We start from the raw sequence: 24,507 nt of genomic DNA on the forward strand, positions 1-24,507 counted from the left end.
TTTTTCTCCCGATCTGCAACTCTAGACCCTAGTAATAGATCATGCGGTTTAATCAATTCGAATCGCGATATATAATAATAACCGCGAAAGATCAGAACATGTTTGCAGCTAATTGAGGCAGAATAATGCAATGTGACGAAATGCAGTCAAAAATACAACCTTGGCTGTACGCAGATTCTGTACGGACTGGTGCGGGGAAGTAAAGCCTTGCACTGAGTCAGAATAACATTGCCATCTGCATTGTGCAACAGAAGGAGAAATCCTCATGCCAAGCCACCTGAAGTATGACGGCTGAAAGCTATTGCTTACATTTACCCCCATGCAAGCTTCGTATGTATAAAAGTCTAAAAGGGGTAAATTGAGCGATTAGCAAAATTCGGTAGAAAGCTCCTCGCATATTTTAGTCCTGGAAGTTCTCTCATATACATTATTGTACAATCCGCACGATTGAGAGCTCGACACGGTCCCAAGAGCCAGGGTTCTTTTATTTGGATCTCAATTATGTGGCCGTTCAAAATACAAACTTCTGAAATGCAGGGAGAGTGTAGAGAACCAAGGTTTCTGGACTTCCGCTCATCTAAATGGTTCATTATTAGCACAATCTGTGTTGCATCATTCAGTGTATGTGGGCTTCAAATTCGCGAGCATCTGAAGAAAACGAATGCTGAAATCCAGGTTATAGGACTCTTTCATCTATGGAGTCGTTATTCCTGTTCTTCCAAACGAACTGGAACGTCGAATTGGAATTGCAGATGAGGACCGTATGAATAGAATACCTCGCTTCAAAAATAGTATTCCAAGTCTGCAAGCTAATTTCTCCCAGTCGAATTCTGGAATTCTATGCTTTTAACAGCATTCGGCCTTGCCCAGTTGATAGCAAGTCCACTCTTTGGCTACTATGCCGATCAAAGTTCATCACGACGAGCACCTTTACTCACGGGATTCTTCTCCAATGCAGCTGCTACGGCTGTCTTATATTTTGCACAGAATGTTTGGATACTGGCTCTGAGCCGTTTTCTTCAGGGACTCTCGGCAGCTGTCGTATATACAGTCGGATTTGCTCTGCTTGCAGACACAGTTGGCTCAAAGGATATTGGACAATGGATGGGATACGTCATTTCGAGTCTCAACATTGGAATGCTGATCTCCCCAACCATAGGCGGCATGATGTATGCAAGACTTGGTTATGGATCCTTATTCATCGTAATGTTTATTCTTATTGCGATCGATATCGTTATGCGTTTGTTCATGATCGAGAAAAAAGTTGCCGCGGGATTGAAAATAGATAAAACTATAGGTGAAACACACACGTACGGGACCTTTCAGCAAAGTGTCGACAATGCCGTTTTCGAACAACAAATTTGGTCTGCACCTTCCACTAGCGACATAGCCTCCGCGCCACTGCTTGGTAACAACCAAAATCAACTTCCACCAGCAGACAACAAGAGGCATCCAATAGCCTTAGTGACTCTGTTAAAATCTCCACGCATATGGGCTGATTTGTACGGTGTTTGGGTGACTGTATTTCTACTCGCAAGTTTCGATGCAGCTCTCCCAATATTTGTGGAACGAAAGTTCAATTGGGAATCAACAGGTGCTGGCTTAATCTTCTTGACCATAACATTTCCCATATTTTTAGCACCGATAGCTGGTAAGCTCTCTGATGTCTGGCCCTCTCGATGGCTCACTGCATCATACTTCATCATATCTGCTATCTTCACTGTCTTGCTCGTCTTGATACATAGGAATAGCACTGATCAGATTGCTGGGCTTGCTATCCTTCTTACACTTTATGGTAATCTTGTCCCATTCCAGTTGTAAGATAATTGCTTTTCGTAGTTACTAATATGAATCATAGGCGTCGCCAGAGTCTTCGGTTCATCACCATTAGGTGCCGACTTGAGTCGAGCGGTAGCAAGTTTGGAAAAAGAGACGCCCGGCATTTTCGGTAAGACGGGAGCTAGCGGTCAAGTTTTCTCCTTATATACCAGTGCTAGTGCAGCGGGAGTTCTTGCTGGCCCTGCTTGGACTAGTTACGCCTTTGGAGAAAGAAGCTGGATATTTTTCGTTTCAAGTCTTGGAATCTTGACTGCAACTGTTGCAATACCAGTTGTAAGTAGAACAATTGAAATAATAAGTATCAGCAATACTAATAGCATCTAGATTTTATTCACAGAGCCCGAGAAATCGGGAAAGAGAACCGATGTAGAAGTGGCGGCTGTAGAGTAGATGTTGAAATCTTCCCCACCTCAAAGTCCTAAATAATTACCGCTAAGCTATTATCGGGGTAGTGTCGACGATAAGAGAATCAGATAAGACAAGATACACTTGCTCAATCAGAGCAAAGGATCAGGAAGAATTCCATATTTGTCAGAATACACACACACAAAAGTTTCGAATATTTATTACATCTTGCAAGAATTTAAAAGATTAAAAATACTCTTAGACCTCTGAAAATCCCAAGTTTGAGACCATAAACTATTTCGACAGTGACACGATCAAGAGACAGTATAGAGTCACGTGAACACGAGACTTCAATCGACGCGAGATCCCTTTCGCGTCCCAGCCTTTCTTCCTTTTTCGCAATTTATTCCCACGCTTTCCTACCTTCCCCAATGCCTCCATGACTGACCTCCTAGATATCCTCCCCCAATTTCCCACACAAAAATATGTGCGACTCCTCCCTTCACTGGAGAAGAATCTCGTCACCGCCGCTGATCTGCTCACTCTCGATTGTGTTGAGATAGCCAAGCGTGCGACTTTACCTCTCTTAGACGTCAAAAGATTATGCGCAGATGTACTGGAACATTTAAGAGTAGACCTTGGGATAAGTGACGTGAATTCTGGAGATAAAGATGCTGCAGCAGGCGACAATAATGTAGTGGGAAAGGGAGAAGTGAAGAAGTTGAGGAAGTCGGGAAAAGATGTTGTGGATGAGTGGGAGGTTGTAAGTACGTTGGATGATGATATGGATCGCGCATTGGGAGGCGGTATTCCAACAGGCTATATTACGGAGGTCACAGGCGAGAGGTATATTTCATTTCTATTGCCCCCTATTTCTACTGTTCCTTGTCTGCATAGTCTTCTAACTAACTCACAATTTCAGCGGCGCAGGTAAAACGCAATTTCTTCTCACACTTCTTCTCTCTGCTCAACTTCCGGCACCCCATGGTCTCGCAGCTCCCACTCTTTACATATCTACCGAATCACCCCTCCCCATAACTCGACTAACCCAACTCTTGCGCACTCACCCTCTTCTTGCTTCTCATCCATCACCACCTTCTCTCGACAGAGTGATCTCAATCTCAACGCCCGATCTCGAATCTCAGGATCATATTCTTCGTTTCCAAGTCCCTGTCGCTATTAAACGACATGGTATTCGATTGCTTATACTAGATAGCGTAGCCGCAAATTACAGAGCTGAATTTGAGAGACCTGGTGTGACAAAGGGAGGTGGAAATATGGCTCAGAGAAGTGCAGAATTAGTCAGGTTAGGGCAACTGTTAAGGAACTTAGCAAGGGAACACGGAGTGGCTATTGTAGTCGCTAATCAAGTAGCCGATCGATTTACAGGCGGAAGTGGAAGAGCAAGTCCAATGGCTTATGGTCAGAAGAGAGAAAGGGAAAGAGACATGCAAAGCAGTCCACTTGCGAAAAGGAGCTTAGGCATAAACGGAGCTATGCCAATATCATCAAGTTCAATGAATGCTCCCATGTCAAGCATGCTCGGTAGTAGCATGGGCAATCGAATGGGATCTCGAGGTTATTCCATCATAACACCAGATCCTATGTCATTGGATCATCAACAACGCTGGTTCACAGGCTGGGGCGATGATCCCCACCCTTCTTATACTTCGTCCAAAAACGTCAAAACACCCTCTCTTGGTCTAATCTGGACCACGCAAATAGCATGTCGAATAGCACTTATTAAAAAGCCCGTCTATGGACGAGCAAGAAATGAAATCATGGAGGAAGGGGAAAGAGGAGAACCAGTATTAAAAAGATGGAGACGATGGATGAAAATTGTTTTTGCGGGATGGGCAATGGAAAGTGGAGAGGGATTGAATGGAAGTGTGGAGTTTGAGATTAGGGGTGAGGGAATGTTTGCTGTTAAGCATAAAAAGGGAGTTGATGATGATGGGGAGGATGTTTTGTAGATACATACCTACCTAGGTATCTAGGTATTGGTGCATCAGGTTTCATTCTCATCTGATATACTAAGTTGGTATTCAGTGGTTGGTAGTTGGTATATACTATGTATAGACATTATGTATTTTGTTCAAATACACACAACTAAATAATCAATAGTATAATCAAAAGTACATAAGCTTCGAAAAATCAATATTCCCAGTTTTGCAAAACTGTCTACCTACCTAGTATCTGTCTATCTATCCTTAAACTCCACAAAAACACCAACAATCCCTCTCTCCTCTCTCCTCTCCCCTCATACTCATCATCCCCCTCCCCATCCCCATCCTCAACCCATCCCACTCCCTACCAAATCAAATACCAATACCTACCCACCGTCTTCCCCATGCCAAGAACTCTACACCGAGACACCCTGGCAGCGATCACCATCACTATATGAAATCGCATCTCGACTCCTAACTTCGCAGATTAAATCCCTGATTACTGATATGCTGTACGAAGTATAATAAATTAAATCCCCGAGATAAGATGGAATATATTAGATTAGATTAAAATAGATTAAGAGAAATCAATATGAATTAAATATACTTAATCTCACTGCTATCTTTGGGAATCTGTAGATGGGGAATCTGGGGTATACTATGTTTGATATCATAGGTACTATATTTACATCAAACGTTAAATAGATATTGGAGGGGGGGGGAGGGGAGATGTTGAATAGCGGGTATAAACATTCAACCTACTTGTATACAACATACCTACACACAACACATGCAATATAATTATCTTTAATATACACTCGCAGTCCTGAAGATTTATACCATAATCAATAGTGATATTGATATTGATAATATAGTTGTTTTAAAAAAGTGTATAAAAGAATAAGAAGTATGTTCTACATTCTAAGATCTTACATTCTCCAAACTCCGAACCCGAAACACAAAATCCCAAGAAAGAGGACAGGGACGAAGAAAGAAGGTAAGGAAGAGATATCTAAAATACATCACATATATAAATTATCTACCTAGTAGGTAGAATTCCATCGATCGGATTGTGAATTGTAGGGGAGTGAGTAGATACCTAACTAATCTTTGGATATCTGCTTGATTTTGTTATGAGATGTTATTTTACTATATACTGTATCATTGATACACACAATATTCCCATTCATCCAACTATATACATACCTATCTAGAAGGTATCACTGCACGACCTTCAATCTGCATTAATCCGTTCATCGATTTAATTATCAACTACCTACCTAACTATCACATCACATCAAGCACCTAACATAATTACAACATCACAGCACAATCATACACATCCATTTTCAATTTTCAGACATTCAAGAAGGCACACAAGTAAAGTAATTTCAGAACGTATTCCATTCCACTCCACTCAAATATCATCGCTATCTAACCACAGCTCCAGTCTGGCAACCCCAACTGATCAGTAACCTAAATGTAAAGTAAAGTAAACTAATGTAAAGTATATACAACGAAGATCCGCATATTTTTTCAGTTATTTTCGATCGGTGTATCTGGTGTGTAACCGCCCTTACTTTTTCCTCCCCATGTATCCATATCCATATCCAGATCCTTTCCTACCTTCCATCCATTCCAATACTCCGTCCCTATGACTAATCAACCAATCAATCCATCAATTCAAAAACCTAAGCAGTCTTGAAAGTATTTCCCAAAGTGCTCAACCCACTGGTCGAAGCCATCAAACCACCAGCCGCGGTATCAGCCATAAACCACGCGTAGCGATCGACCATGGTGCTAGCATCCAACCAAGGAAGAACCTCCTTCATGAAAGCATTTTGCTCATCGGTCGAGCCCGAGGCTTGGAACTCTGTGATCCACAAGGGACGGTTGCCACCGGCCGTGTACGCATCCTGAACATACTGCTTGAAGTATGCGACGTTGGAGGCCGAATCGTACCAATGGATGCAGACGAAATCGATGGTGCAGTCGGAGCACGAAGACATGAACGATTTCAACCAGGTGAGGCCCATGGGAGAAGCACCGTTGGTGACGGCGGGAGCACCGAGCTTGGCCTTGCCGGCAAATGGTTGCATGTAGGTCTTGTAGCCGGCGGCGGCGTCGGATGCACCAATGTTGGCTTGGGTGCTGAGATCGGGTTCGTTGAAGGACATGAGATGTTTGGAGCCGGATGCGATGGCGCTCGAGGCAGCGGCGGACCAGGCACCGGTGAAGGTACTCTTCAAGCCCCAGAGGAGAGGAACGAATTCAATACCAGAGGCGGAGAGACCATCGGAGGATGAACCCCAGTTGTAAGCCCAAGCGACTTTGGAAGAACCGGTAAATTGCTTGACAAAATCTGCGGTGTTGTATGCAACACCACGCTTTCCACCGGAGGAAGAGCTTGAGTAGCTGGATGAAGAAGCAGCTGCGGCAGCCGAGCTAGCTTTGGCAGAAGTAGCGAGGGTAGTTGCTGCTGCTTTGGCAGATGTGGCGGCGGCTTTGGCACTAGTTTGAACCAAGACTGCAGCTGCAGCTGCTTCAGTGGAAGCCTTAACAACGGCAACTGAAGAAGATGAAGAAGAAGCCTTAGCAGAACTAGACTCTACAACCACATGACTAGTTGTAGAACTGGTAGGGACAACCACGGCACTTGTTGCTGCTGCTGGAGCTGGAGTAGATGCTACCACGACAACAGAGGAAGCAGCAGCAGAGTGATGTTGAGTGTAAGTTCCTACAGCATGAGCATGACCAGTTGCATAAGAACCGTCGAGTTGTCTGGTAACGGTAACTTCTTCTGTGACGACTTGGATTTCGGTTTCGTAGATGGGAGCAGCGAATGTTTCTTTGACCAGCAAAGAGGAAGCCAAGATGGCGAGGGATTTGAATTCAAAAGAACGCATGATGTTTTTGGGTGTTGTTTAAAGTGGTGTATTTGTATGTTCCTGGAAAGGTAGTTGACAGTGAAGAATGACTTGAACTGCTGTTGACTGATATTCAAATGACTGAATCGAGGAAAGAATGTGGTCTTGCTAAGCAAACAATCTCGATGAGTGTTTGATAGAAAAATTGAAAGAGTGTGATGATTCAATCAATGAATGTAAGGAAGAACAAGATCGACGACTTTACTTTCAATCCAGAGAGGGAGAGTTGTGAGAGTAAGACAGGAGAGGTGGGGGAGACTCGAAGTTAATGAAGCACTTTTAAGGTTATTTCTGGTGGTAGGGGTGAATTCGTAAGTGTGGTATATTCTCAAGATCTCGTCAATATATCACGTCAAGTCGTAATGAATAAAATGAATGTATGGAAGGAGTAGGCGGTATTTTTAAAATTGAGGTTGAGAGGTTTGATGATGGAAATCCTGCGCTATCTTTCAAAGATACGAAATGATGAGATGTGCCAGATTGGACGTTGCAAATGAGAGGTAACGTGAGGCTGTGGAAAGGAAAGAAGAAGAAGAAGAAGAGCGAGGGAGGGAGGGAGTTGATCCTTAAGTCTATATGTAGATTGCCAAGTGAATGATGAATTGTAACCCTACCTGATCCAAGTGAATGAATTTGACAAGATCTTTTTGTCTTTCCTTTTTTCTTTTCCGAACTAGTGATGTGAGATGAGAAAGCGGGAGGCAAGTTTGAAAACCTAGCCAGTAGTTAAGCGACGAATAGGAAGAAGGAGCACAGAAACATCGTGTAGGATTTTAAACGACAAGGGGGGTGAGAACGGGATGAGCAAGGGTAAATGATGTTTCTGCACATGGAAAATTCGAGCCAGAAGTTAGAAGATAGAAAATAAAGCTTAGAAATTCATCCGGTGTTTCTTTTCTTTGGGAATCCACAACATCATTCCTAATATCGTATCCATACACCTTTTCTTCGCCCATTTAATTGGACCATATTGCATGGTGATACTACCTAAGTGTGATAGACACTTTCTGGTGCTTCTTGATGGATAATGATTGGTGGGGAAAGAATCTAGATACTTTTCATTTAGTCAGGAACGTGTAGACGTGCAGATGTGCGGGCGTGTGTGCAGGTAGGTGTGCAAGTGTGCAAGTGTGCAAGTGTTAATAATACTCTCAGGTACGGAATCCAAGAATAAAAGACCGAGCTTATTATGGGCGCTCTCTAGACTTATCATTATGACTAGGCCGCTTTCACTCGGAGTCTGACTCCTAATTCGGCGGATAATTAGATAATTATATATCCCAATTCGCTCTGATTGGCTCTTTTTTCTATTTTCTCTCTTTTCTCCTAAAGCATAAGTGATAGTCAGGTACCGGTGTTTGATGGTTTGACTAGTTGATGTTCGGTTCATCTCATAGCCATCGTGACTGTACAAACTGTACACAGGTACTAATATGATACTATAGAGTGAGAGAGTATCACTGCATGGCTCAAGCATATCTAGATAGTCTGTTGATATGAAATGTGCTGGGATCTATCTTGATCATACAAACACTACATGACTTGTTCTCTGCATTATATTGTTTTCTTTTTCTGCCCATCTTTTTCTATCTTTTCTCAACCCATCTGATCATTTACAGAATATCATATCCAAGGAGCCAGGTATACACAATCGGTCACGGATTTTATTTCGGTTTCGTCCTTTTCGATAATCCCAGATAATATAATTCCAATCCTTTTTTGATTCATATTCATGGTGGCTGAGCTACATTGAGCCTCTTTCGTATGTTGTAAGTTTCACCGATATCTATCCAGCCGCTTCTCCGAAAACATCTTCACATTCACATTCACATTCACATAGGGACACGATGATGTGAACTTTGTCCGCGCGAGGATCCTCCATATCCTTACCCAAATACCCATACCTACTCCCATATTATCCACTCAGATACTTTACGTACCCATCCAGAATCCATCTCATCCATCCAGAATCCAGCGTCAAGGCAAAAAAGTCCAAGTTCCTTTCCCTGGTCCATGCTAAAATGCTTGTGCACACCATTGATCATTCAGGGGTAACCTCTTCCATTAATCTATCCTCAAAAGCTTAACCAAGACATTGCGGACGATCCGATGAATTAGCCTGTTTGATCTCTCCGTTTCTCGACCCTTTGTGGAAATTGGGGAGGGGGAAAGAAGGGAAGATACGAACACCTGCAGAATTCTTATATGCAGGAAGGCAAATCCAGCGCATCACGAAACAAATACTTTTTCTGTATTTTCTGTACTGCCCTTACATATATATAGTGCTCATACCGTACAGCAGAAGTCATGTATACATTTAGTACCTACTTCTACAACTTAGGTATACAACACACAAACAACAAATCGGATAATCTTCACAAGTAAAGGAAAAGGAAAAATCGCGCAAGCAAAATGGGCCAGGAGACGTAATGATTCGTCTATGGATGGTATCGTATGCGTGTGCGTGTGCGTGTGCGTGTACAAGTGGAGCGTAAAACATTTTGGCATCTTGCTTTGCCGCGTCGGCGGGCTTGGGTACCTGCTTACGCCTGCAGCATATGGAGTAGAACGGGGCAAAAGGCTACGAATCAAAGTCAAAATACGGACGGAGTAATAGTTAAGTGAATAAGTGATTGATTGATACTTTATCCGACCGGGCCGGCATCATGAAGAATTCTACCATGTGAGTGAGAAATAGAAACAAGCAAAATCTCGACATTTCCACAGGTTCTAGTGCACGAAAACTCTATCGATCATCTTTCAAGAATCTAGACCTCGAGCTTGGTACTTAGAGCCACTTATTAATAAGGATTGGTATGTACTACTTATGATACAAGAACTAAAAATCTACCATTCATCAAAACTCATCAAAACTCATCACCAAGAGAAAATTCCAAGAAACAAAGCCTCAACTCAACTCAATCCCTCACCTTGGCTCTCTCTCCTCTGTACTTTCTCAAATCCCTATCATCCCCTTCCTATCTCAACCCTCACTCACTCACTCACCTCCCTCCCAAGTAAGTACACGCCGTCTGCACATTTTCTTTTCTCCGATTCTCCCGCTTTTCGTATTCTCCGACCGAGAGACCGAGAGACCAAGAGACCGAGACCAAGCCACCACGATACGAAGACTCGAGCGCATGGGAGGAAGGAATGGTAAGCCACTGGGAAACCTTTGGACGCGCGCATGATATTCTGGTGTATCATTTACAAAGAACACCAGCATCCTCACAGACGTATTAATTTGCATAGCAATAGGTTACTATCTTGAAAGCGTGAGCCATTTTGTTCACACTCTTTCTCCCTTTCTCATGTCTCGATATTTCGATCTGGATTTCTTTGCGTGTAGCTTGTATATGCACCTATATTACTCGCGCGTCCTGAATTACCATAATAGATGAATGGGTACAAGACATGCGTGCATGCAGATTCCGTTGGTTCCTCTAAATGTGAATTTTGGATTTAGGCAGGTCAAGTGTCTACTGTTACGACCTGCCTAGTCTAGTAGATGGGTGGTAGATAGATATACGAAGTAGCAACCGGTGACTTTCATGTGATAATTAGCTACCCTCTCTTTAACTTCTCCAACTTCGCCAACAAACACCTACCATTGTAGGAAATATCTCGCTATATAGGTAGGTATGTTATATGCAGATCCCAAATCCAACCGAAATTCCAGATTCCGGATCAAAAAAAGAAAAGAAACGAAAAGGATCAACCCCCGCGTTTCGCTTTATCAATCCATAATCCGTAATCCACAATCTACAATCTAAATCAACCACAACATCTATCTATCTAACTACCCATATAGCCACCTCTCCATCTCCCCATCTCCATTTCTGTTTGTTCCCAAATCTTATATTTAACTATCCATATGCGTAGATTGCATTTCAATACTATTTATATACTCTATAGGTAATTATAGCTGCCAATATGACTTGTAAGTAAATAGGTAGGTAGGTAGGTAGGTATCTAGAGATAAGATATACACGCGCGAGTGTGGTCGGGTCCTGATTTTCTTGATCCTTTATCTACTTGTATTGTATTGTATTGTTCCTTTGATTTCTTGTGATTGTAATTGTGGTTTGATTTTATTGTTTTGGGGGGCTGGGATTGATGTTGATGTTGATATTTGGATTTGAGCTGTTGTTATATTGTGCTGTGAAGTACCGTGTTGTATTATAGAGTATTGTATTATATTAGGGAGTGGTGTTGAAGAAGTAGTAGATATCAGTAATTGTCTATTATTGTGAATTTATCAGATTGGGGATTTGATACTGATCTTTTGATTTTGTTATTTGTTGGAGTAGAGTCGAAATGATAATTCGAGGTGTGGTATGGATTGGAGGAATGGTTTATAGATATGGAATTGAAAGTATATTAGGTATATGATCATAAGTCAATATCCATCTATCTATTTATTTATCTTTATATTGTTAGATATCCTTAGGTTTAAAGAATTCTTCAAGATATCAGATATCTTTCTATCTCTCCATCTACCTATTTATTTAATACACATAAATAAATAGCATTGCTAGAAAATGCTTACTAAACACCAATTAGATTATCATTGATAACTATGAGACAGATCCAGCCCAGCTAGACAGACATAAGATCATATATATCAAAACACAACCGCTCCCCAAACAAAACACCTCAAATTCAAATCTATCATAGACTCCCAATATATAGTCATCCTCAACACCACCGAAAACCATCATCACCATCACCATCACCATCACCATCACCATCACCATCATCATCAAGATCCTCAATCCCACTAAATACCCCAGCAATCCACAACCCATCTACTTATCTATTTAGATACCTAGATACATACATACAACCAACCCAATGCCCAAAGTCCAAAGTCTTTCCTCCGCTCAGAAATTCACCACGTTCGAAATATTTGCTAAGCCACCTGACTACCTATCTAAACATCATCTATTTATTCATCCATTCATTCATCCATCTATCCATCCATTCATCCATCTATCCATCCATTCATCAACTCAACCCAATCCCAATCCCAATCCCAACCCCAAACTTAAACTCAAAAATTTCAAATCTTTCCAACCCAATCCTAACCTAAAAATAGCCAAAAATAGCATCTCCCTCTCTTTCTCTTCGTAATACACCCAGTTCCCTTGACATACATATCTAACTACCTAGCTGGAAATGGATCTTGAAGTCGCATTCGTAAGATCCAGATCCATCGTCATCCTACTACAACTACAGTATCTAGGACTCTAGCTAACGAGCTAATCTAGGTAGTCTGCAGAGGTACGGTCGTAAATAATAAAAAATCAAAAAATCAATTATGAGATTATGAGATTATGGCTTATGCTTATGCTTATGCTGAGAAATTGAAGGGTACCTAATTGGAAGGTGGAGATATACCAATCTACCTACCTAGGTAGTCAGAGAGAACTACCTGGCGAGATTCGTTTATTACTCTTTTGAGGGTGCGAGGGATTGAAATTCCGTACCTAAGTACCTATTCATTGAGAGAGATCTAATGGTCGATACGTTACTAACTAACTGAACATCTGAATATACAAAAACGTACTCAATTCAAAGCGATACTACCCAGGTAGATTATTCTCAAATTTTCGTTTATTCTTAGAAATAAATGTTTTCATGTCGAGAAATTCATAACAATATTGCAGTACATGAAAAACTTAAACTCCAATCACTTCTCCTATCACCCCATCTAACTTCGTGTACCCATCGTTGAGACCCAGCTAAATCCCATAATTAATATTCACTCAATCTCAATTTCTTTCCAATTTCCCTCCTTCTCGCATTAGCATTGGCCCGTTCCGAAGGTCTCGTACTTGAATCATCTAGACCTTCACCTCTTGCTTTGAGAGCTTGAAGAAGCATGCCTGCGTCGAAGAATCCATCTATGTTTATGCGTTAGTTCGACTCTTTTGATTATATGAAGGACATTGAAGTGAAAATCAAGGAAAGGAAGAAAGGAAAAGGAAAACATACATCCACCCAATCCTTCATCGTCACTAACAGCCGCACTCTCATCAGCCGGCGTCATCGTCCCGGGCGTTCTCTTACCCAACTCCGCAGCTCTAATAACTCTTCCTCTACTCTTCAACTTCTTCCCCGCAGTGGGTCTATTGGCACTAGCTTCTCTCGCTCTACTAGCCTTTGGACTTGTGCCTCTTCTCGTAGATTTCAACACTCTTCTAATTTCGAGCAAGTAACTCTCAAGAGCATCTACAAAGCGTTTGGTTTGACGATGCTTACTACTAGCACATATACTGATTCCCTCATCCTTAATAATATATCCGATTCCAAATCCATCACCTGAGGTAGGGCCAAACCCGAATTGGCGAAGTGATGGATTACCGCAGTTGGATGTTGAGAGAACGGTTGTGTTGAGTTTATCCCAACCGCTGTCTGCGAAAAGAAGAGGCATGGAATGATTCGATGATCCAGGGGTAGAATTGCCTCGAGCGCGGGATGAGCGACGCTCAACTTCATCGCCATCACTCAAGACTGAATTCTGGCCTTGACTACCAACTATTGAGTTATCTCTAGATGAACCTGCCTCAACAGGGCTGGAGTATCCATTGCTGCTCAATCCATTACTACTAGCAGCCTCGGCGCCATCTTCATCGACTGCTTTTTGCCATACGCTAAAGAGAGCATACAAGTGACGATCGCAACCTTGGGCTTTCGCGCATTCCTTCGTGTTAGCTGTATGTTTCTGGCAAGCTTTCTTCAACGCCTCTACTTTTTGTTCCGGAGGATTTTCAGCCCAAAATTTCTGTACGAAATCGACTGATTCAGGCGTCACAGATCGTATAGCTTCAGTTCTTCCATGAAGAAAGACTTTCGTCATCGCTGGTTCGTACGTACATTCCACTCTACCATATAAACCATAATATGCAGCCTGAAATGCCATCTGCACGAAAGCATCCGGAGAAAATCCCATACTCGTCATGAAATTCTTCCCATAAGCTGCGAAATCAAGGGTCTGGAATTCATTTTGTTGAATGAGATCTGCAAGACGAGTTTCCGCAAAACGAACGGCGATACTGAGTTCGGGTATCATATCCCATTCTAGTTTGTGAGGAGTTGTGCTTACATCTCCAAAACTAGCCGGATCGCGTTTGGCTGGGTCTGGACTGTTAGATGCCCAGAGACTGGGTGCCTGTCCATTGATTGTACGGGCAAATCGGAGGATTGTGTCTGTATATACATCGCTTGCAAATCGGAGAACGGTGTGTCCATCTACACCGGTGTGTTCGAAATTTATGCCTGCACTGCCATTTTTGCAGACGATGATTTGTAATTTGTCATACCAACGATTGGTGCATGTTCCTATTTGAACACCCTTCTCAACTTGACTAGTCCCACAGAGCATGTTTTGACACAAATCTGCTTGGGAATTTGGCTCTGCATAATCAAGGCAGAGGATGAATAAGGCAGAGTCTACTATTCCAAGACAATCTGCATTATTTGATCCTTCTTCTCTGGTCATAACATCCCTAAGACCTGACCAGATTTTTCTATTCTCAGTGCTGAGAACACCAAGTGCACCCTTAGCGGCATCTTGTATGGGAGTTTGTTGCGCATCATCAACGATCGTTTGTAAATTAATCGAAACGTCTCTTTCAGTCATGATTAGATCCGAATTGTCATCAAGAACATCAAACCAGTAAAATTGCCCATGGCAAAGTACTACAAGATGCTTTGATTCTGGATCTTGTCCAATGTGACATCCATTTTCGGTAGGTACACGTGCAGTGCCGAATAATCTCGAATATTGGTACATGCAGAGAGGCGTACCTCTCACTGTGTCGGGAGGTAACTCTTCTCTCCTAACTGCGCGTACGAAAGACAATGCAGATATTACTAATGAGGCTGCACGAGTCACTTGGTTGTTTCTTGCAGGTGTTGGGTCATCCTCAAGTAAGAAGAATGGGTTGAGGTTCAGAACGACGGGATTGTCAAAGTTGAGGTATGAGTCGTACCCTAGATGTTTTATTAGCATGGCAGACACGATAAACTCCTAGGTATATAACATACAAAACTGCTCAATATAACTAGTCTTTCCATTTGCATACTTCTTCAGTCTCTCGTGAAGTTCCGGTCCATCGTTTTTCAGGAATTCTTCCACTGCTTGTTTAGTTTCTGCATGTTCTCTTGGTGACTGTAATGGTTTTAAAGCTGCTAGATATTTCGTCATGCTACCGTCTAACTCTGGTATTGGTAGCTTTGGTAACTTGTCTTGTGCAGCAAAAGTAATTCCTTGCTCATGTTTTGGCTGATTGCTAGCAAGAGGATCTCTTTGGTCCTTTGAGTAGCCATCGTTGACCCTCTTTGCTCCTTCCATTGATCGATTTGCGTCTGGTGCAGCATCGGCAGGAGGTTCTCCTACTGCAATCAGGGATTCATTTAGAGATTTAGGCATCCTGAATGTACGGACAGCTGTTGTTGAGGTAGGCATCTTGGTTAGCCTAAACCCTCAAGTTTATGCGTATAATGGAGAAATAGAAGTGCAAATATTCAATCCTCGCAGTGCTGTGCGGTAGAAATAATGGCAATCGTAAAGGCAATAAGACGGCATTACATTAGATACATCAGATCTTCTGCGGGGGAAATTATTCTTATGAGAAAGAGTTCCCACGGTAAGCAGCTACCAACAGCCTTGGTTATATCTAGAAGTAGTGCACTATCATGTAGCAACGATCGGAATCCCATATCCCCGCAACTAGCCTTCTGCATTAGTTCACGTAGAATATCATTGGATAACTTGATCCGGCCACATGGCCCATGCAGGATACAGGTCTCCACTTCCATACACTAGTTGGGTTGATATTCCGAGCTGATATGATATCCGCAACGCCGAAGCTCTGATATCTTGGCATTGAGGTCCAAATACCGGTAACGGTGAAGAGAGACGATAAGGGAGTATGATGACAGTAAAGCTTTGCATACCTTTATGCTTTGGATTCCTTTTCTTTAATGAGTATATATGCCTCCACAAATTTCCTTAGGGGGTAGGAAGACTTCAGTGGGTAAGGAATAAGAGACCGTTACACGATGCAAGTGCAAGGATAAGAAGTTTGTGCAAATGATACTCTATTTTCAACCACGGAGCCAGGCCCGATGTTACTCGTCGTCAACGTCTGAGCATGTGAAAGAGGCGTTGGTCAGAAACTACCAATATTCCACCATCCCAGAGAAAATCTTGAGTGTGATCAGTATTCTGGAACAAAGGATTCCGATAATGCAAGGAGCTCAAAACGTTGGGTCAGTTCGGTCAAGCGGATGAGAAAGAGTGGATGTAGTTCGTAGGCTTAAAGGATATCTAAAATACGTCGCGAGATGACACTGGGCAATGCAAGTTTCCCCGTTCCGTTCTTGCGGATTGATGGAGATGATCGAATGGGGTAGATGTTGGGTTGGGTTTGAGGAAAGTCGAGAAGTGGGGTGCCAAAAGGCTGAAGCCTCGTTAACCTATGGTACGTACTTCTTTAAATTGTTGCGTCTTTGGAAGATACCTTCCAAGTTCATCCGTTTGCGGGATCCGATGCAGTTATTTCAATGGAGTTGTTTTTGAAGATGTATTAGAAGCTTGTGTACTAGTTATCTTGTCTCATGTGCACACCTGGGTACGACTTAGTAAGAAAACTATGATAGCTTGAGCAAGAACTAATCATATAATGATTTATGTTTTATTTAAATGATAAAATGATAATTAAGCAATTATGGAATAAAATACGATAAATACTCTTGTTTGATCTATCCACCAATGAAGCTATCTAGCTTATATCCCTGCATATTACATACAGCTTTCTTAATTTGTCTAAACCTCCAAGATCCTTAAAATCCATTACCATGGGTGTGGCCACACCGAACAGTCACCCTCGGCCCGTGACCTTGTTTACTCTCGGAACCAATACTCCATCATAGTCACGTGAAACAATGGGGCAGTCCTAGCGGGTTACCAATCTTTGATTGGTGTCTGCTGATAAGTGCGACCACACGGCCCATGACATTAATACACAGTCTCTAAAGCATCAACCCATTTTTCAAAGAGAGCTACTGCTTCCTTGGATATGGCCAAAGAGGTCTGGCCCCAGCCATCATCAACTTGCTGGACAGTACTGCTGTTGGCGTTGCTGGCAGGCCAATATGTGGGATTTCCCCCGTTGGGATTTCCTCTTTTGATGAAGTTGACCCAGTAAGCGTTCATGGTACTGGCAATCTCGTAGTCTTCCGCAACCCAGGGTAAATCTGTGTCGTACAGGTTGTTAAGCACGTAATTGATCTCAGATTCGTGATAAGCGCCCTGGGTTTGTCCGGGCGGCGCATGATCCCAGAAGTAGTTGTACACCGGCTTGTCGGAAGCCGTAGCCCACAGCTGCGACCATAACCAGGTACCCACGGCGGAGCGGTCTGACCATTGGCGATTGTATGCCGCCGAAGCTGAGGTACTATCGTTCGCACTTTAAATAGTCAAGAACTCGTCTGTCCAGTCGCCAAAGGTGGTGTTCATGTCTGCTAAGTAGGTAGCGAGGGTGATATTAAGGCCGTATGTCGCACCGCTTTCATCTCTAGTGTTTCCAGTCATAATGGGCACATCGTTGGCTGCTCCATTAATCAGGGTATTCATATATGTATCCGGCACAGCGTAATAATCCAGAACCGTTCCGAAGTCATCCGCCTGGGCGAAGGTAGAGTAGTTCAACGCACGAAGCTCCGCAAGTGAGGTGACATTATAATCCGATACATAGCTCATGCCATTTTCCAGGGCCACGTCGAGACTACGGTAGTTCTCGGCAGGGCTGGAACTCAAAGGATCTTTGGGGTCGCGAACACCAGATTCGATTATAGCGCCAACGATGAGTCCCTTCGTCAACGGACTATTCACAATATGGTAGGTGGCGGCTGAACCTGCTGGTTGGCCCATCACTGTAATATGTTCAGGATCTCCTCCGAACGCTGTAATATTCTCAACAATCCAGTTAAGAGCAGCATTCTGATCGAGAATTGCCCAGTTACCAGAGCTATTTGTGTGGTGCGTTTCGTTCATCTCGGCTGAGAGCCAGGGGTGTGCAAGCCAGCCAAAAATACCGTTCCGGTAATTGTAATTGACAAAGACGACGCCTTTGTCAGCCATGCCTCCGCCATCAAAAAGAGCGTCGCGAGCACTCGACATGGCTGGATAACTCCACATAACAACGGGCAGCTTCGCATCCGTCGAGTTTGCGGCGCTCCATATATTTAGGCTCAAGCAGTCTTCAGAGTCCGTGTAGCCGTCAGGCATGGCTCGGAATGTCTGGGGGCAGACAGGACCAAAATATTTGGCAGCAAAAGTTGTATTCCATGGTGTGACTGGCTGGGGGGCCTTGAATCGATTATTTCCTCCTGTGTTAGCAGCAAAGGGAATTCCTTTCCAGACCGCAATGTTGTCCCAGTGCTCCAGATTGACCCCAGTAGGGCTACTGTTGAAAGCAGCGTAGCCTTGCACTGGACCAGAACTAGTTGGGATCTTTTGATCGTACAGCGCGGCGTTTGCTGTACACAGCAGAGCCGTGATGGGGGACCAGGGAAAGCAGAAGGTACGGCATGGCTAAGGAATGTGATTGTGACGGAGAAAGAAAGGACCAGAAAGAATGGGTTGTAGGTTTCCGAAAGATGAGAAATTCACCCACTCATGTGTGTCATTTGTATAATGACATGAATGCCATATAAATAGACATAGAGTGCTCCCCGTACCGCCAAGATGAAGGACGTGTGCTGACGCAGGTCCAGCGAGTTGGGATTGCGCGGCATATATCTATTCTCATCGTTGAACGTCGGTACTCAGAGGAACTAAAGGAAAGCAAGATTGAAGATCTAGGTTTGTCGGGACCGAGCAATACAGGTTCCTCACCGGCACATGGCTGGGGTAATATTGGTAGTCTGGTTTAGATCAGAGATCTCCACTCACTGCATGTACCTGCATGGAGACCTCAATGCATTTTTAACTCGAAAAAGCCTATAATTTTTTTTCCAAAATCGCCGTAACCTCCGTACAGGGATCCTTATTCTGTCGGCGTACGTAACCAACACAGCGAATAAACACCCACATTAGATTGATGCATACCTCGCGGTTACGTACCTCGCAAAGAGAAATAAGGATCCTATACAGAGCTGGAGACTACTCACTTTAATTTATGAATGTTTAATACCTAGTATAATAAAGGAAACATACATAGACCCTACTACACCACATACTTCTCTTAGCCATTTCATCGAACCACATTCATTCTCTTAAGTTCTCTACGTCTATCTTATTTCTCCGCAATTGATCTTGACAATTCTCCGAGTCTGTCATGTCTTCCGTTCACCGGGTCGTGCTTGCTGTTGTCAGCATCGCGGGTGCCGCCCAAGCGCTTTCGCTAAGCGATGTTGTACCACAACTTACGCGAGGGAGAATCTCCCTGCGGCGGACTTCTTGCCTGGCATCACTATTGATTCGTCTTCAGTCACGACAGCCATTATCACCAACTCTACAGCTTCAAACGATTGGTACATTACCAAGGCCATTTCTTACTGTAACGTCACAATTGCCTATTCGCACAACGGTATCGCAGATGATTTGGTTCACGTCTCCTTTTGGGTTCCTGAACCAGACAAATTTCAGAATCGATATGTCACGACCGGTGGCAGTGGTCTTTCCATCAATGCTGTAAGTTTTTCATGATAACTTCCATGAAGATAAGTCATTGATTTATGTATCAATATTTAGGGCGCGGTCTCGAACTCTACTGGTGTCATAGTTGGCGCCGTTTCGGGCTATACCGACGGTGGTTTCGGTACCTTCGATTCGTCCTGGGATGAGGTCTTCCTTCTTGTCAATGACACCATCAATTGGCAGTCTGTCTATATGATGGGCTACCAGGCTCACTGGGAACTCGCCACTCTGGGAAAGGAATTTACCAAGAACTTCTTCAACGTCTCGGACAAAGTTTATTCTTACTACCAAGCGTGTTCTGAGGGTGGTCGTGAGGGTTGGAGTCAGCTCCAGCGCTTCGCTGATCTCTTTGATGGTGCTACAATCGGTGCACCAGCCCTTCGCTACGGTCAGCAGCAGGTCAATCACTTGACTGCGGGCGTAACTGAGCAGACTTTGGGTTATTACCCATCGAGTTGTGAAATGGAGAAGATACTAAACTTGACTATAGCTTTCTGTGATCCTCTGGACGGGAAGACTGATGGTGTCGTCTCGCGATCAGATCTTTGCAAGCTACAATTCAACGTGAATAGCACCATCGGCGAGTCTTACTATTGCGCTGCATCATCAGGTAGTTCTTCCGGTCCAGGTAAACGTCAGGTTGGTAGTATGAGTACCACACCTGAACAAAATGGAACTGTCACGGCTGAAGCCGCTGTGCTCGTCCAAACACTCTGGGATGGACTTCATGACTCTGATGGAAAGCGCGCCTACATATACTACCAACCTGGTGCCGAATTTGGTGACGCAGATACTACCTACAACTCGGAGACTGGAGAATGGGAGGTTTCCATCACAGGCCTTGGCGGTCAGTGGGTCGCACAATTTCTTCAGCTTCAGGAGGTTGATAATCTGAGCACCTTGGAAAATGTTACCTACGATACTCTGAAGGAGTGGATGATCTATGGGATGCAGAAGTATGGTGACTCGTTACAGACCACTGAACCTGATGTTAGCGCTTTTGCAAACGCCGGTGGTAAGGTCATCCACATTCATGGCGAACAGGACCCTTCCATCCCTACCGCTTCGTCAATCCACTACTACGAATCCGTCCGTAACGTTATGTTTCCCAACATGACTTTCAACTCCAGCACAGAGGCCATGGACGAATTTTACCGCCTCTTCCTTGTTCCCGGTGGTGCTCACTGTGGAGTAAGCACCGAACAGCCAGATGGTGGATGGCCCGCAACAACCCTACAGACTATGATCGAATGGGTCGAGAACGGCATCGCGCCAGCAACTCTCAACAACACTGGCACTGCCGCGCCAACTCTATGCAAATGGCCTCTGCGCCCACTGTGGTCAAACAACGGCACCTCTTTCGACTGTGTTTATGACCAAGCTTTGTGGGACAGCTGGATCTACGATTTCGATGCTTACAGCACTCCTATCTACTAATTAACTCTTTGTTTTTCTGCTCTTATTTCTCACCAGGCTTCGTTCAACCAGGCGCAGAAAGACATAACGGGGTAAGAAACATGCCAGGAAGGGATTGCATTTTACTCAAATTTTTGTAACCCATATCGGTCACATGATAGCGACAACAATGACAACGCGATCTTATTGTAAATAGACTGTATTAGATTCACTGCGTGCAGTGATGTAATATTCCACTTGTAAACATACATATAATTCAATTTCTATAATATAAGTTTCTGGAACATTTCCTTCCTTTCAGTAACTTCACTATGCTAGAAGGTCCCTCGAATTGACACTTATATCTAGGAAAGTAAAATGACTGGACTAGGCATAAGTAATTTATTGAAAGAATCGAGAGCATATCAATTCGCCATGTAGTTTCGTAAACTAAGACGTGTTTGATATATCATGACAATTGGACATCTGTGAAGAGTTCAAACAATGAGAATTTCTCGATAGCTGAAATCTACTTGGATAATTGAGAATATCCAAATGTTTGTGATAATCATACCTTTTGTGTATTTGTGTATATTAACGACGGAATTTTGGGAAATGTGCGGACCACGAGGGAGTATAGAGAGGATAGAGAGGGAAGCAGAGATTTTTGAGGGAGATTTGTGCGAAGGGTCATATTTATGGGGCAATTTTAAGAAGCTGGAGAAAATGGAGAAGGGATATAGGGGATTAGGAAGGGATATAGAATGAGTTATATGGGAGAATCAAAGGCGGGAGACTTGAATCTCTTTGGTACAAGGGAAACTGCGAGACGAAACGCCAAAATCACTATATTCGAATCATACGTTGAAAATAGATGTGTTCCTAATTTGATAGTGGTGATTTTACGTTTTAATTCATCCTGAAACACGAATCATATGGAGTAGATAATGGGGAAAAGAGCTTTCAAAGAAATTTCATCATATATGGATTTACTATTGTTTAAGTAGTTATCGAATATTGAAAAGAGTGTACATTTCTAGTATCACAGCCAAAGAGAAAGAGAGCAAACTTCCACAAGTACCTAGAAACAGTATATTTCTGCCCAACAATCCAACATATCCCGTAAAACATTATCATCCAGTCGAAAGTAACTCAACCACCATTTCAATCAATACCATTAATCATATTATAATATATCCAACAAATCGAATTCATCCCCTTTGTAGAGAGAGCACTATCAGCTCTTGTTTTCGCACTCATTTCGACGCTTATTCCGGAAACTGTGCACAATGTACTGATCAAGCTTTACAAGAACAGTCCCATTCCCACAGCTGCAACCAATACACTGCCACCCACCCACTTTTCCATCTTTCCAGCCATTCCGGTAAAGACAGAAAGCGTAGCAGTCGCCGTGCTACTTCTCGTAAACGTAGCATTACCTCCCACACTTGTCTTCGTAGCGCTAAGCGATGCTACCGGTGGTGTATTAGGTGTTGTGTAGGCTGGAAGACTGACGATATCATTACTTGTAACACTTGCAGATGTAGCTGGGATAGTTGAGGCACTGGCAGATGCAGCAGATGAAGGGGTGACTGATTGGAGAACACCGGTTAGAGAGTAGATAGCTGCGCAGGCGGTAAGATCCATGCCATCTGGACAACACCAGACGGTGAGATCTGTGGCCTGGGTGCAATAATAGCCTTCGGAGCAGGAGTCTTTTTTCAAGTTAGTTTCATGCGGGTTATAAGAAATATGGACATCTGTGAGCTAAAGAGAAGACGTACCGCCAGTTCCAGTTGGACAACAGGTTTCCTTAACAGTAGGGTCGAAACAATGAACATCTCCATCAGTTGAGGGACAAGTTTCATAACCTGTTCCACATGCCTCTGCACAGGTGCCGTAGCCACTGCAGAAAGTTTGAGAGGGTTGATAACCCGATTGTCGCTTGGTGAGACCATACGCTTGATCACCGAATGGATTGAGGGATTTGGCTGCTAATTTGTAAGGCATAGCCTCTGAGGCTGTTGCAGAAGCATAAGCTACCAGAATGCAAGCGGCGATGAAGTTATTCAAATACATTTCGAGATTATGTAGAGAAACTCCTGTAATTTCAAGCGAATGTAGTAATGAAAAGGATTTGGGGGTAGGAAACGATAGAACAAGATATCTAATAACGACTTCAAAAGATACCATCAAAGTAAGAAGAGCCTGTCTACTTATATGAGATACAACTCCTTGTATTAAGCCTCTAAGATCATGTCTGTTATGCCTGCTGCCAAAATTGACATTGACATGGAAGCTTCAACAGTGGAGGCGAAGCATCATAAATTCGAAAACACGGCTGAGATATTACAGCAAATAAGTTCTCTTTGACAAGGATTATCGTTTGTGTTGAGCCTCCATTAATAAGATGTTTTCTGGGCGTACCCGATTATAAAATTAAGGAAGTAGGGACTCAACACCGTTGATTCAAACCGGGCGGCAAGCTTCACCAACGTCGATTAGCAAATGACAACACGCGATGGAGGATGTTGGTGTCATACTGAAGTGAAAGCTCCTATAGGCATTCAATGTTGAAATCAGATTTAAGAAGTAGACAACCGCTCATACTTGACTGCTCCATGATATTCTCTTAACATATTCAGATAGCCTCTCGGCGGCAGACAGCAACGGATCTCGGCGCCTTCACTAAAAAGAAGCATATATTCCATCTTAGAAAGGAGAGAAGATAGCTATTCGCGAGTCCTAAAGCCATCAAATTTAAAATAGTAACAGATATATGTCTGCCTTCTGATCTAATTAATGCCAAGGCTGACGCAAAGCCTCTCTGCAAGCCATCGGATTTGAGCTGGAGTAATAGCTATGAGTGGCTACCCAATAACTTTGTGAGCTCCAAAGTTGTTTCACACGTGATTTCCCACATCTAGGATCGGAGAGGAATGTCACAGTGCATTCGTGATGTCTCGGCTCATGTGTGTACCTGATGTTGGAATACCGATGAACATCAGAGCTACGCTACGTCGACTATGTCCGATAAGGGGACAGCTTGGTTGATATAGTTGAATACATCAAGATCTTAAAAGTATGAGTAAGTTAATCTGATTTTTTCATGATACTCGTAGAGATAAGTATGATACATCACTGGTGCACTAGACCGTGAGCTAGTGGCTGCCCAGAACTCTGATTGATCGTCATGCTACATTTGTGACACAAAGCATACCAAAGCAACTAGACTAGGGAACAACAAAGAAATATGCATGAAAACAAACAACCAAATCTTTTAACATCAAAACACTCTTGGTGAAATATCTAAATCAAGTCAATAAGCCAGTAAATCGAAATA

The 24,507-nt window shown here is 43.2% G+C and overlaps 7 protein-coding genes across 7 annotated transcripts; 3 read left to right on the plus strand and 4 right to left on the minus strand.

Annotated features, from left to right (window-relative positions):
* Nucleotides 1-501: 501 nt before the first annotated feature.
* EAE97_006136 (uncharacterized protein) lies at nt 502-2,229 on the plus strand (the record flags this gene model as incomplete). The annotated part of the gene is made up of 5 exons (XM_038876649.1): nt 502-621; nt 683-761; nt 824-1,795; nt 1,859-2,112; nt 2,164-2,229. The coding sequence occupies 5 exons, from the start codon at nt 502-504 to the stop codon at nt 2,227-2,229; spliced, it is 1,491 nt and encodes a 496-aa protein (XP_038732356.1).
* A 394-nt stretch (nt 2,230-2,623) lies between these two features.
* Nucleotides 2,624-4,157, plus strand: EAE97_006137 (uncharacterized protein; the record flags this gene model as incomplete). Its single annotated transcript, XM_038876650.1, has 2 exons — nt 2,624-3,030; nt 3,107-4,157. The coding sequence occupies 2 exons, from the start codon at nt 2,624-2,626 to the stop codon at nt 4,155-4,157; spliced, it is 1,458 nt and encodes a 485-aa protein (XP_038732357.1).
* A 1,664-nt stretch (nt 4,158-5,821) lies between these two features.
* EAE97_006138 (uncharacterized protein) lies at nt 5,822-7,036 on the minus strand (the record flags this gene model as incomplete). Its single annotated transcript, XM_038876651.1, has 1 exon — nt 5,822-7,036. One exon carries the CDS (start codon nt 7,034-7,036, stop codon nt 5,822-5,824), a length of 1,215 nt encoding a protein of 404 aa, XP_038732358.1.
* Nucleotides 7,037-12,587: 5,551 nt separating this feature from the next.
* EAE97_006139 (uncharacterized protein) lies at nt 12,588-16,734 on the minus strand. Its single transcript, XM_038876652.1, has 4 exons — nt 16,022-16,734; nt 15,110-15,794; nt 13,055-15,055; nt 12,588-12,963 (listed from the first exon to the last, which is right to left on the minus strand). The coding sequence occupies exons 2-4, from the start codon at nt 15,528-15,530 to the stop codon at nt 12,815-12,817; spliced, it is 2,571 nt and encodes an 856-aa protein (XP_038732359.1). The 5' UTR covers nt 15,531-15,794; nt 16,022-16,734; the 3' UTR covers nt 12,588-12,814.
* Nucleotides 16,735-17,084: 350 nt separating this feature from the next.
* On the minus strand, nt 17,085-18,748 carry EAE97_006140 (uncharacterized protein; the record flags this gene model as incomplete). Its single annotated transcript, XM_038876653.1, has 3 exons — nt 17,085-17,523; nt 17,554-18,607; nt 18,745-18,748. The coding sequence occupies 3 exons, from the start codon at nt 18,746-18,748 to the stop codon at nt 17,085-17,087; spliced, it is 1,497 nt and encodes a 498-aa protein (XP_038732360.1).
* Nucleotides 18,749-19,346: 598 nt separating this feature from the next.
* EAE97_006141 (uncharacterized protein) lies at nt 19,347-21,206 on the plus strand (the record flags this gene model as incomplete). The annotated part of the gene is made up of 2 exons (XM_038876654.1): nt 19,347-19,763; nt 19,824-21,206. The coding sequence occupies exon 2, from the start codon at nt 19,962-19,964 to the stop codon at nt 21,204-21,206; it is 1,245 nt and encodes a 414-aa protein (XP_038732361.1). The 5' UTR covers nt 19,347-19,763; nt 19,824-19,961.
* Nucleotides 21,207-22,469: 1,263 nt separating this feature from the next.
* Nucleotides 22,470-23,243, minus strand: EAE97_006142 (uncharacterized protein; the record flags this gene model as incomplete). The annotated part of the gene is made up of 2 exons (XM_038876655.1): nt 22,470-22,879; nt 22,949-23,243. The coding sequence occupies 2 exons, from the start codon at nt 23,241-23,243 to the stop codon at nt 22,470-22,472; spliced, it is 705 nt and encodes a 234-aa protein (XP_038732362.1).
* Nucleotides 23,244-24,507: the final 1,264 nt, after the last annotated feature.

Source organism: Botrytis byssoidea (genome assembly GCF_014898295.1).
Source record: "Botrytis byssoidea strain MUCL 94 chromosome Unknown BBYS_011, whole genome shotgun sequence".
In the NCBI taxonomy this organism is placed as follows: Eukaryota; Fungi; Ascomycota; class Leotiomycetes; order Helotiales; family Sclerotiniaceae; genus Botrytis; species Botrytis byssoidea.